This window comes from Psammomys obesus, unplaced genomic scaffold (assembly GCF_907164565.1).
Source record: "Psammomys obesus unplaced genomic scaffold, mPsaObe1.curated_primary_1811, whole genome shotgun sequence".
Taxonomy (NCBI): domain Eukaryota; kingdom Metazoa; phylum Chordata; class Mammalia; order Rodentia; family Muridae; genus Psammomys; species Psammomys obesus.
In genome coordinates, this window is record NW_026596381.1 from 531,074 (window position 1) to 544,624 (window position 13,551).

At 39.6% G+C, this 13,551-nt stretch overlaps 1 protein-coding gene across 1 annotated transcript; it reads left to right on the forward strand.

Moving 5' to 3' along the window:
- Positions 1-233: 233 nt before the first annotated feature.
- Positions 234-1,609, forward strand: Asb12 (ankyrin repeat and SOCS box containing 12). Its single transcript, XM_055597466.1, is given in 2 exon segments — positions 234-1,059; positions 1,479-1,609. Coding segments are annotated over 2 exon segments (957 nt in total).
- The last annotated feature ends 11,942 nt before the right edge of the window (positions 1,610-13,551 follow it).

A 13,551-nucleotide genomic window follows, 5' to 3' on the forward strand; every position in this document is an offset into this window, starting at 1 on the left:
CACAACAGTATATGCTAAGTCACCAAGCTGTGAAATGACCTGACTATTTTAACAGCCATCTTGGGTCCTAAAATAAAAATTGGAATTGAGAAACAGGACACCCATGGATGAGTACCCTAATGGTGAAGGTCAGAGAGTAAACATAGAGTCTGGCATTCTAGACTTTTGATAGGGACACTTAGTCTCTCTCCCTTTTCTGTTACCCACAGATCTGGAATTTCCTCTTCCTCACAATGAGAATAGTGCTATTCCAATAAATCAGAATGAATATCATGGACATCGCCAAGATCTTCTCTCTTCTGCAGCCTGAAAAAGAGGAAGAGGACACTGGCACAGGAGAGAAGCAGGCTCTCAACCAAGCTGTATATGACAATGACTCCAATACTCTGGACCACCTTCTACATCAAGAACGCTATAAACAGTTCATCAACAGCAGGAGTGGCTGGGGTATACCTGGAACGCCCTTGCGCTTGGCAGCTTCCTATGGCCACTTGAATTGTGTGAAGGTACTCTTGGAACATGGTGCTGATGTTGATAGCTTAGACGTCAAAGCACAAACACCACTTTTCACTGCTGTCAGTCATGGTCATCTGGAATGTGTGCGCATGCTTTTAGAAGCTGGTGCCTGTCCTAGTGGTAGCATCTACAACAATTGCTCTCCAGTTCTCACTGCTTCTCGTGATGGTGCCTTTGCCATCTTACAGGAGCTCCTAGGACATGGTGCAGAGGCCAATGTCAAAGCTAAACTACCAGTCTGGGCATCAAATATAGCTTCATGTTCTGGCCCTCTCTATTTGGCTGCAGTCTATGGGCATCTCGACTGCTTCCGTCTGCTTTTGCTGTATGGGGCAGATCCTGACTACAACTGCACTGACCAGGCCCTCTTAGGTCGTGTTCCACAGCCTCGCACACTCCTTGAAATCTGCCTTCATCATAATTGTGATCCAGAGTACCTTCAGCTTTTAATAGATTTTGGAGCTAACATCTACCTTCCATCTCTCCCTTCGGACCTGACTTCAAAAGATGATAAAGGCATCAAATTACTGCTACAAGCCCGAGGTGAGTGGTGATCAGAAATACTTCATAGGCTCCTTTATTATAGGTCTCAGCGTTCCAAATCATCATGTAAGTCCTTCCCTCTGGGTTGAACTAGAGGCAGCTCCAACATTTTCCTGGGGTCTTTGTGGAGAAAAGGTTAAAGATTTCACAAGAGTGAAAGGGTTATTAAAATGATATAGAAAGCATTTATACAATCTCTGGTCTTAGATCTGCCAAAGACTAAATATTTTGATATCCCTAGCATCTCCTCTCTAGGCCTCAGTGTATCCCCATTGTTAGCATGCACTGGGAGATGGTTGTGACAGGCCTTAGGAGGGGAAGGACACTGAGGTTGTAATAGCCATCCAGAATAGATGTAGGCTTGGAAATGATAAGTACACTGAGAATTAATTTTCATAATCTGTTTCTCATTGCTGTAGCCACTCCACGGTCACTCCTGTCCCAGGCCCGTTTAGTTATCCACAGATCCCTGTGCCAGGCCAAACAGCCGCAAGCCATCGACCTACTGGATATCCCCCCTATGTTGATTAACTACCTCAAGCATCAATAAGTGTTTGACTTTCCTAGGAAAGTGTGATACCTCCAAAAGACACCTGGTAACCCAGGTAGCTTAAGGGTAATACACCTCGTGACTATTCTGGTGTACTATTCTCCTCAATAAAATCTTCAGCAAAATAATTGCTACTGGCTGTGGTGTCTTCTGTTTATGTGTGGGAATGGGGGAGGTCCACTCAGGAAAGGGCTTGATCAGCCATAGAGAAGGATGGCCATAAGTCTGATCCTGACAATCACAGGAATCTTGACTGATGCAAAATGAAGAGAGAAAACTGACCCATGTGGTACCTTCTTAACAAGGCTTTCAGAGTTTGCTGCCCTAGTATAAAGGTTTTGGAAAATCCAAGAATGTGAAAGAATCCAAGTGGCCTTCTGAATCTGTTGTTTGTTTGTTTGTTTGTTTGTTTTAGGATCTACTCTAGTCCATACCAATTATTCTCAAAGATAAAGCTTTTGGGAATGAAGTAAACATAAGCATCTCCATCTGGTTTATGGTATAGAAAAGTATACCCATTTGAATAGGGTACAACCAGAGTGGCCTTTTCTATAGCATTTGAAAATAGATTCTCCAGTTGATTCATGTAAACATATGGACAATGGGCTTTTAAAAAGCTTTGCAATTGAAACTGTTATTGGTGCATATGAAATTCCTGAAGAGGAGTGGCTGAGACAGCCCTGTTTGGTACTGAGGTTACTGAGACACTGGCAAAATTATGTGTACGTGTTTGGACACTACTTGGTGTTTTTCTGGTTACCAGTATTTTCATTGGGTGTGAAAATTTTAGTGTCCAGGCCCTTTCCTCTCCCCAGACCTTGTTATTCCTTTAGGTCAAGGGTTGGAATAGATCATCTCAAATTCTAATAACTCTTCCAAGAATATTTTCCCTATAAGGTGTGACAAGGAAGTAGAGGCAACATTACTAAATGCGATCTTCCGCTTGGCCTTTTGGTTCTTGTCACTGACCCTCAGTGAGAATCTAGTAGCCCCATTCCCACAGCTGCTGATGCCAACTTACACAAGGCTTAGTCTTAAGCACTTTATACTTCAGGTGAGCTCTATCTAGTTCCTTCCCTATTTGAAGTGTGTGTGTGTGTGTGAATATGCTCTTGATTCCAGCTTCTAGCCTGCTTGCTAACTCCTTGGTAACCAGTCCAATAAGCAGAATTTCTTTATTCAGTATAAAAGCAGTGCATGCTAGGCTAAGACCAGTATCTGCTCCAGTGACCCCGCTCCACTGTACTGGACTGTAGTTAAACTGCTTGAATACTACCACTTACTGTTTTATAAACCTTGGTTTCACTTGAAAATTAGCCATTCTTTCTAATTAGAATTGTCCTCTTTTCCAGAAAATACATTCCTAGAACGTTATGGTTTAGCTCTACATCATCTTTCTATTCTGGGCTAAGAACTATATTTCAGAAAGCACTGGTTTATTTTTCGTTCCCCATCCTTTGCCTTCTTTACTGTCCATTCCTTTCTCTTTAATTATATTTGTTAACCTTAATTTTATCTATATGTAAAAACATAAAAATATTCATGTGAGTTGGGTATGTTGGTCCACTCCTATAATCCCAGCACTTGGGGAGGCAGAGGTCGGTGTATCCTATGAGTTCAAGCCTTGTCTACAAAGGGACTCCAGGACAGCCAAGGCTACACAGAGAAACCCTGTCTCAAAAAAAGAAAAGAAAAATGTGCATGTGTCTAAAGTACTACACACTTTTAAATACATTTATATAAACGGTCTAATGTTTAAATCAGGATAAGAATATTATTCCCTTAAATATATATAATTTGTGGTAAAAAATTTGTTTTTCTAGCTTTTTGAAATGTATATACAGTACAGCGATACTATCTATAGTTAATGTGAGTTAGCAAACTAGAATTTCTTGGCCATTTTACAACTGATATTACCATTCTGCTTTTAACTTCCATGAGATATCAACTTATTTTTATAATCCACATATGAGGTAGATTGTTGAATGCTTCTTTATCTATGCCCGAGTTATTTCTCTTAACATGATGAGTACTGATTGTCACCAGAGGCTGAGGGCATGAGGAGAAATAGAATGGGGAATTACTGATCAAAGGAATGCAATTTTCACATAGACAGGAGACTTTGAAATCTGTTGTGTACAAGAGTGACTATAGTCAATAATTGTGCAGTATATTTTTCAAAATGACTAAAAGTAAAATTTATATGTGAAACCACAAAATAATAGGTTAAGTGAAATAATGTGTATGCCAATCATCTTCATGTAATCGTACTACACTTAATGAAAGCATTACATTGTTTTTTATTTGATATTAAATTATCATTTATTGATAAAGTATATTTTTCAAAAGAGTTACTTTCACTCAAATATTGTTTTTTTTTGTTTTGTGTTTTTAAATTTATTTATTATGGCTACAATGTTCTGTCTGTATGTACACCTGCACTTCTGAAGAGTGCACTAGATCTCATTAGAGATGGTCGTGAGCCACCATGTAGTTTCTGGAAATTGAAATCAGGACCTTTGAAAGAACAACCAGCCCTCTTAACCTCTGAGCCATCTCTCCAACCCCCTAAAATTTAATTTTTTAATTTATTTATTTATTATTTATGCAATATTCTGCCTGCATGTGTGCCTGCACACCCGAAGAGGGCACCAGATCTCATTATAGATGGTTGTGAGCCACCATGTGGTTGCCAGAGAATTGAACTCAGGACCTTTGAATAGAATTCAGATTTAGAGGCAAGCACCTTTACCCCCTGAGCCAAATTCTTTGTCTCCTATTTCACTGATCCTTTTCTCTCAGCACACAAACAAACTTACCTCCTTGTAACATGTAAAAACAAACCTGCACCCCAGGGCCCTCTCCAATAACCACCTTTTGTAGCTAAACTTCTGTAACAAGAAGACTTTTCTTGATCTATACTGGTAGGTGGATATCCTACTTCTGCTTCCATATGTGCTGCCCATATCACCAGTCAATATCTAGGTCTATACTCAACAGTACATTTTCTGCCAATAGCTCAGAGTCTTGTGGGGCCATCACAGTGTTCAGTTAGTTCTGTTTTCAGAACACATGCAGAATCCAAATACTTCTCACCATATCACTGCCTCTTGCCTGGATCATTAATAGAGCCTCCTTCCTAATTCCCATGCTTCTTGTCTTGCTGCAACAAATCCTGAGATGTTTCATTAAATAACAAATACCCACAGATCTAGGTTCAATAACTTCAGAAGTATTTCATGTGACCCACAAAACCATGTATCACCTGCCCCTGTATCTTCTTTGACCTTCTCTTCTACTTTTGTCTTTCATCACTCTATTCCAGCTGCATTATCTGTCTTTTCATTTCCTTAACATTCCATCTAATATAGTTTATCTAATTAGAAACAGATGTGCCTCAAGGCTTTTGTACTTTTCATTGCCTCTTTCTCATCAGTCTTCTATATATGCTTATGTTTTGTTCTCTCAGTTGAGACTCTCAGGAATAAAATGAGTCCCTATGTAAAGATATGTACATTCAGGCATTAATCTTGATTTATTATTACTTGAACATAGGAAAAAATAGTACGTATATGGTAAAAATTTGCTGTGTTAATCACCATGACCAAAATCAACTTGGGAGGAAAGGGTTTATTTCATCTTAAAACTCCCAAAACACAGTCTATCACTGAGGGAAGTTGGGACAAGAACTCGAGCAGGAACTGAAGCAGAAACCGAAGCAGAAAGCATGAAAAATGTTGCTTACTGCTTCATTCCCTGGCTCATGTTTTATTATACAGCCCAGGCCCTCCTGCCAGGGCCTTCACACATATCAATCAAGACAGTATTTCACTAACAGGGTCATAGACCAATCTAATTTGTGCAATCCCTCATTTGTGGTTCCCTCTTCCCAGGTGACTCTAGATTGTTTCGGGTTGATGATAAAAACTAATCAGAACTTCAACCTTCACAGCATATGTAGATTTTTCAAGACTAGAGGATTAGAGATTCTTTCTCTTTCTTATGTATCTATAATTTCCTGTCTTTCCTTTTTTTCATATTTTTATTAAAAATAATTTTTATACAATATATCCTGATGGTTTTCTTTCCTCCAACTCTTTTACTTACGGGCAGTCCAACAAAAAATGAACTCAATAATATTTTTTATAAATGTTTTGTGTCTTGTTTTCTTTGGGCTTTTTTTATCTTCTCTTTTGCTTGTAAAATTATTCTGTTTTTCTAGACTGCTTCACTGGCTTCTAAGCTTGATATTAGACCTAAAAATGTCTCATTTAGATATGTTTAGAAAATATATGCTCATAACTAAGCTTATTTTTAAACACTATTGGGTGCTAAGGATAGAAAAGTGAACTAGAGACGCTTAGTCTAGTTTGCAGAATCAAACGTAACCTCTACATAAAGAAACACAAGCTCATGTATGCTTATTAAAATAATTTTAAAGCTAGTATTAAGTTTTCCACTTTAAAACATATACATTGCATCCAAATGATACCAATAATAACAAAGATTATTGATAACAATAATACCAATAGCCAACATTTATTTAGGTTTGTTTTTATCAGGCTCTGGCCAATTATTCTTATTACAATTCCATGACATATGACTTAAACACTATTATACTTTGCGTGTGAAATGTTCCCCATAGTTTATGTGTTTGAACATCTGTACAAAATTGATAGCTCTATTTTGGAAGTTGCAAAACCTTTAGAAAGTAAGACATAGCTGAAGGAAGGGTGGCTTAAGGGACAGGAATTGAGGCTTATGACCTAGCACTGGTTCTGTCTCAAGGTTTCTGCTTTCAGGTAGTCATATGTAATGAGTGTCTCCCACACACTCTTGCCACCATGACGCAGACTTCTCTGGCTACCAAGCTAAAACTGAGAGCCCAAATATTTCCTGCTTTATTTCCTTTAGTTATTCTTTTATTTCATTTATTTCTTTTAGTTGTTTGTTACACAGTGACAAAAAACAAAAGTATCTAGCACAGAAATTTGGTATCAGGAGTGGAGTCAATTGTGTGATATATCTCATCCTATGGATCAGAGGCCCATTAAACTGATTTGTAAGAGAAATATAGAAGAATCTGGAACTGTGGGTTATAGAAGCTCAAAAACGTTATAAGCAGAACTTAATAATAAATTCTCATCAGAATTTGAAAAATCAGAATACTGATGGAAATGCAGACAGTGAAGGCCAGATTCATCATGTTTCAGAAAAAAAAGGGGGGGGGACTCTATGAGAAATTGGGCTGCAAACTATTGTGCTATATTCTGTTAAAGAAGTGATCATGTTCTAGCCTTGTCTGGAAATTTTAAGTCTGAACATAAGAATAACAGATCAAGCTGTTTGGAGAAAATTTCAGTACAGCATAGCATTCAGGTTACTCCTCATTGCTCTGAGCCAGATAGCAAGATTTACAGTGATAGAGAACAGAAAGTGGAGCCAAAGCATATGAAAAAATGTGCAGTTGGCAAGAAAAGGAGTGTCAGAAAGGAGTGTGAGCTATTACAAAGTTGTGAACACAGTAGCTACAGATAGAGACAAATAAAGAAAAGCTATGAACTCTGCACTAAGACAGTAAGAATAATTTAACGTCCTACCCATCTGAATGCTCCAGGGTTGTGATAATTATTCTTCATTGTCAACTTGACTAAATTTGGAATCATCCAAGAGACACACCACTAGATAATTAATTTCCCAGCTTCAACTATTAAGGTCCACATAGGCCTCTGTATCCGTGGCCAAAAGACAGTGGACTATTACAACTCACACTAAAAATAGAAATTGTCATCACTATCCACATATTGCTCATTTTGCACACACAAGGAATGCAAGAGTTACAGGGTCATGGAGGGTTACATCAAGTTTCAAAGAAACTGCTAAGGCCAGCAGTTTCAAATTTCCTGCAAAGAGTTCCTTAGTGGCCATTGTATGGATGCTAGCAAGATGACTCATTGGGTAAAAGGAGCTTCACACACAAGCCTGGCAACCTAATTTTAATCTCCAAATCCACTTCCATAAAGGTAGAAGAAGAACACTGACTCCACAAAGTTAGCCTCTGAACTCCACAATTTGTGTCATGGTACACTCTTGACCCCTACAATAAAAATAAACAAAAGAGTAAAAAAGAAGCTGTTGCATGAATGTGTGAAGGTGAAGACTAAGTTGCAATGGAAACATCCAGATGTTGAGGTGCCAACAACATGGAATATCTACCAAGGAAAACTGCAGGCACTCAGTGCAGTTGGTCTAAACAAGAGCCTGTAATACATGTCAGATGGTAGAGCTGTAGGTATAAAGCTTGTTGGAGCCCAAATGATGTGGTCATAAACCAAGATGTGTATGTAAAACTGCAGAGCTTGGTGTTTGTGCTGCTGAGTTTCCGTCTTGCTTCAGTCCAATATTTACTTACTTACTTTTGACAGGGTCTGTGTAAGCCTGGCTTGCCTTGAACTCACTAAGATCCACTTGTCTCTGCCTCCTGAGAACTGGGATTAAAGCTCCCAGCTGGTCCCATATTTCCATGATATACTGCCTCCATTTTTGAATGGGTAAGGTTTTCTTTTCCATATATATTTAAAGTATGTAATTTCTTTTACAAGATTTCCTAGCTAAGAGACTCAGACTAAATTTTTGAACAGCAGTGCGGCTGCACAGACTAAGAGGACTTTTGAAATTGAGCCGAATGCACTTTACGTAGTAAGATGGTCACTAGCCATTGTATTTATCACAGCCGTTATATTTTGAATATGAAATGTCCCCTAATACATTTAAGCACTTGCTCTCCAAATTGTGAAACTGTTTGGGAAAGAAGTTGAACCGTTAGAAAGTGGAGAAATTTGGTAGCTGGAAGCAGGCATTGAGGTTATCCTGACTCCATTTCTGGGCCAAACGTTCTTTCTCTTGGTCAGCATAATATGCACAGTCCTGCTACTATGACCATGACCTACTCTTCTTGCCATACCTTCTTTATTATGATGGGCTATACCCTCTCAAAACAGAAATAAAAATAAAATCTTCTTTTTTAAAAGTCGTTTCTGTCACAGTGGACAGAAACATAACCAATGCAGGAGGTATATTCATTAAGGTAGAAGAGGACATGAAAGCTCAGAGTGATGATTAACCCGCCCAGATATGTTGTGCTGCCCCTACGTGACTAGTGCTTTGTCTTAGTTACAGTTGCTATGGCTACAATGAAACACCATGACCAAAAGGAACTCATGGAGGGAAGAATTTCTTTGGCTATGCTTCCAGATCATTGTTCATTATGTAAGATTGTCAGTACAGGAAACTGGAGGCAGGAGTTGATACAGAGGAGCCATGGAGGAGTGCTGCTTACTGCCTTTATTTCTATGGCTTTCTTAGTTTTCTTTCAGAGAGAACCCAGAACCACCTGCCCAGGCATGGTACCACCCACAATGGGCTGAACCATCCCCTATCAATCACTAATTAAGAAAATGCCCAAACAGTCAGATCTTATGGAGGCATTTTCTTAATTGAGGTTTCCTCTTCTCAGATGACTCTTACCTGTGTCAAGCTGACATAAAACTGGCCAGCACAAGTGACCCCTTGTCAATGTGACACAAACATAACACTGTTAAGCCATAACCTTCCCCTTGTTGTTCGTCCCCAAAATCACACGTTAATATCACATGTTAAAATATAAACGTTCCAATTTTAAAAATTCCTACAGTCTTTAAACTTCAAACACATAAAAATTTAGTAGCCCATGGCAGTTTAGTGTCCAAGTGGGTTACATAGTAATGGGAAGAGGGACTGTCTCTGACATAATCTGATTGGCCTGCTCTTTGATCACCTCCCCCTGAGGGGGGAGCAGCCTTACCAGGCCACAGAAGAAGACAATGCAGCCACTCCTGATAAAATCTGATAGACTAAGATCAGAAGGAAGGAGAGGAGGACCTCCCCTATCAGTGGACTTGGGGAGGGGCATGCGTGAAGAAGGGGGAGGGAAGGGCTTAATGGGGGATATAAAGTGTAATTAATAAAAAAAAAATAAATTATTAAAAAAATAAAATAAAATATCCAGTCTCTTTTGAAATCCAAAATCTCTATAAAATTCCAGAATCTCTTTAAAAGCTAAAAATCCCTTAACTATGAGCTTCTATAAAAGCAAGAATAAGTTAATAACTTTCTGAAGGATGAACCAGGGCATAGTCACAATCTGAACAAAGCAAAACCATACTCCAACTGTGTAAATAACTTAGTTTCCATTGTCTGGGATCCATTCATGATCTTCTGTGCTCCTTAAAGGGGCCTGGGTATTTCTCTGGCTCTGCCCTCTGCAGTACACAGACTGTCTTCTCAGCTCCAGCTCGCTCCACTTCACGCCTGCTGCTGTTCTTGGTGGTCATCTCATGTCACTCACTTCTCCAAAATGCAGAGGTCTCTTATTGCAAGTGAGCTACACTTTTACTAATGGGGTCTCTTCAGGGACTCCAACCCTGCCACACAGTGGCAAGCCTCAGCTTCTCTCCATGACCCATTCATGTCTTCAAAACCACTACCACTTGGGTAACTCTTACATTACCAAGTTCAGCTGCCAGCACAAGGTACAACCTTGGCCATATCTGGAACCCAGCTTGTCTGTGTTGACTCTGAGAAAACAATTCCCAGAATACTTCACCTCAGTGATACTGGTTTTCTCTTAATCTGCTAATTCATCAAGCCCCAGCTACCCAGCATCAATTGTACCAGCAAAGCAAAGGATTAACTTCAGTGGTGCTTCAGCCTCAGCTGACCAGAAACATAAATTCTTAATTCAAATTATGGAATAGCCCCGACAAAATCTTTAAGTGACCTCAAACTTCCCTCTGGAACTTCCTCTATCATCTGCATTTCTCTCTACATTCTTCTCTTCCAAGTTCCCACAGAAAGGCTCACCAAGCTTTGAAAATTCAATGACTTTTCTGGCCCAAAGTTCCAAATTCCTCCCATAATCCTCCCCCAAACATCATGGTCAGTTCTGTCACAGCATTACAATCCTGATATTTATTTCTGTTTCAGTCCAGGTTACTTATTGCTGTGATGAAACATCATGACCAAAAGCAAGCTGGGAGGGAAAGAATTTATTTCGCTTGAACTTTCGCACCATTGTTCATCTTTGAAGGAAGTAAGGACAAGAACACAAACACTGAGTAAGGAGTTAATGCAGAAGTGGGGATGGGGTTCTGCTTACTGGCTTGCTCCTCAGGGATTTCTTATAGAACCCCAGACCGTCAGCCCAGGGATGGTACCACCCACAATTGGTTGAAACTTGCCCCAATCAATCACTAATTAAGAAAATACCCTACAGGCTTGCTTACAGTCAGCTCTTATGGAAGCATTTTTTTAATTGAGGGTCCCTCCCTTCAGGTAACTATCCTGTTTCAAGTTACATAAAAGCAGCCAGCATAAGCTGGCCTCCCAGCCCAGGGAATCTGCTGCACAGCTACTGTACTCTATTGCTTCCAGGAAAATGATGAAATTAGCTAACTGGTCATGAGTATGCCCAGTTTAGTATCTATCTATCTATCTATCTATCTATCTATCTATCTATCTATCTATCTATATATATATATATACTAAACTGGGCATACATATATATATGCATATATATGTATACACACATACATCTATACATATGTGCATATATATATATATATATATATATATATATATACTTTAGATCTATGTATCTAGTCTAATTGTAAGCTTGTTTTCTATGTGCTATTACAATCAGAATTTTCTTGTTCAACCCAGTGTACCACCTCACAGCACTGGACATATTGACTTTGGGTAGGAATCCTTCCTGTACTTTTCTGACTTGACTCCGTTATCAAGGCCATTTTCTCTTGAACTTTTTTTTTTTCTAATGCTTCTTACCAATTTGTAGAGAAAAAGTCATCCCATCTATATTGTTCCAAAGCACCTTTGCTTAGCACTCTGGTCCTCTCAGAATCTCATCCTCAGGTCCCTTAAGAAGATTACTATGGAAACTTTTAATATAGATGACCAGGCCTAAGCTAGAAGAGGTACCCACGGAATGAAAAGCACTGTAATCATGCAGGACTGTTAAAAGGTTTAAGGAGTTGCAACCACACAATTTACAGCTGTCTTTATAGGGTACTCTCTCTCCCTCCCTGCCTCCCTCTTTCGCTCTCCAATACACCCTGCCTGCAGTTTCCCCTCCCTTCCCTCCTCTCAGTCCCCACCCAAAAATATCTACCCTCTCCTCCACATTCACTCCTCCTCCAGTTCAGGAAAGAGCAGACCTCCCAAAGATACCAATTGAACATGACATAGGTTTTTCGCTGGAGCTAAAATATACTATGTAGTAAAATCAAGATCTTCATTTTGCAGATTAAAAAAAAAAAAACAAAAAACCTTAAAACAAGAAAGAAATCCTGCTTCCCACTATCAACTCTTGGCCTGACTAAATGATCTGATCACCTCAGTCAGCATGGGCTGATTTAGATGGGCACTTTGGAACATTCCTTTTGAGGAGGCAATTTTTTACGTACATACTTCATTTTTTTTAACTCCTTAGAGAGGAGTGATACAGCATTGAGGAGCTGTACCACCCCTTCCCATGATCCTTCTTGGTATGTACATTCTGTAGTGTGCCTGTATTCTCTTAAGACTTAGGAATTTCATGACCACAAACAAGGGTCCAGTTTGAAAGCTTCTTTAGCATTTCAAAGAGTGTTTTAGGCCTCTCCTTCCTCTGCTGCTTCTGCTACTGCCTCTCCTTCCCTTTTCCCTCCCTTTTCGTTCTATTTCTTCTGGTGTCCAACTAATATCTAGCATTCCCTAAAGTGACTGGTGTGTCCAAATGTGTTGAGACTCAGAAACTGGCATGCAGGACTTTCACCTGTGATGGGAGCAGCACAGCAGTGCCCAGGGCTTTTCCAAGTCCACACAACGTGGTTGTTTTGCACATGTTCTCACAGCCAGGACTGTCTTGTCTTTTGTTTCACTGGACTCCAGATCTTAAAACTATCTTTTCCAAATAATAATGTTGATCTAATTTAAAAAAAAAAAAATCAAGGATCCGTGTAAAATGCAAGTTTTCAGTGACAGAGACACAGGTTAGCAGAGTATAATGGAGGTGCTCAAAAAGAAAATATGGTGTGTCAGGCCCAGCAAATAAGAATCAAGACTTTACAAAACTGTTAAACAGAGATCCTTGGAAATGTGATAGTCTAGCCATTCAAACCAGGCTAGGGGAAAGGATTTATCCAACAAAATTATATAGAGAGTTAGCAGCAGTTTGCCATTCAACATTTATTAAAAGCTAGGACTAGGACTCTGATTCACAGTGCTAATTTTTGGTGATGTCTAGAATGTCATTGAAGGTTGTAAGGCATCATGGAAGATTATAGAAAAATGAGTTGAACTGATAGAGCTTATTCTTTCTTCGTGAAAATGGAATGTCTCAGAAGGGAGACCAGATTGGCCAAAGTCTCTCAGCAAATCTGAGGCAGAAAGAAAAGTAGATGCCAGCTCTTAGCAGCCATATCAATTCCTTTGCTTCACACAGGCAGTGGCAGCAGTCCACAGCTTACTAGTTCAGCATCGGGGTCATTATAAGGTAGACAGGATCCAGTAGAGCAACAGAAAATTCTGCGTTCTGAGTTTTCTCAGAGTTGGGGGTGGGGCACCGGTCATTGTTCTCTAATCCTTCCCTGCTTCTCAACCGCAATCCACTTTCTCTTCCCCTTTTAGACACTGACAAAACCGGAATTCTGTACATTCCATAGCTGGTTATACAACTGGATTCTTTTTTTGCTCCAGCTCACCTGGCACTGGCAGTTACTAATGCCACTTAATGTCTTTAGGCTAGTTAGAGACCTAAGCTCAGGGGGCCCACTGCTACATTCTAGACACAGTAGCCTGCAAGGCTGGTCTGACAGGCCTCCTCACTGTTCCTCAGTCTGACCTCT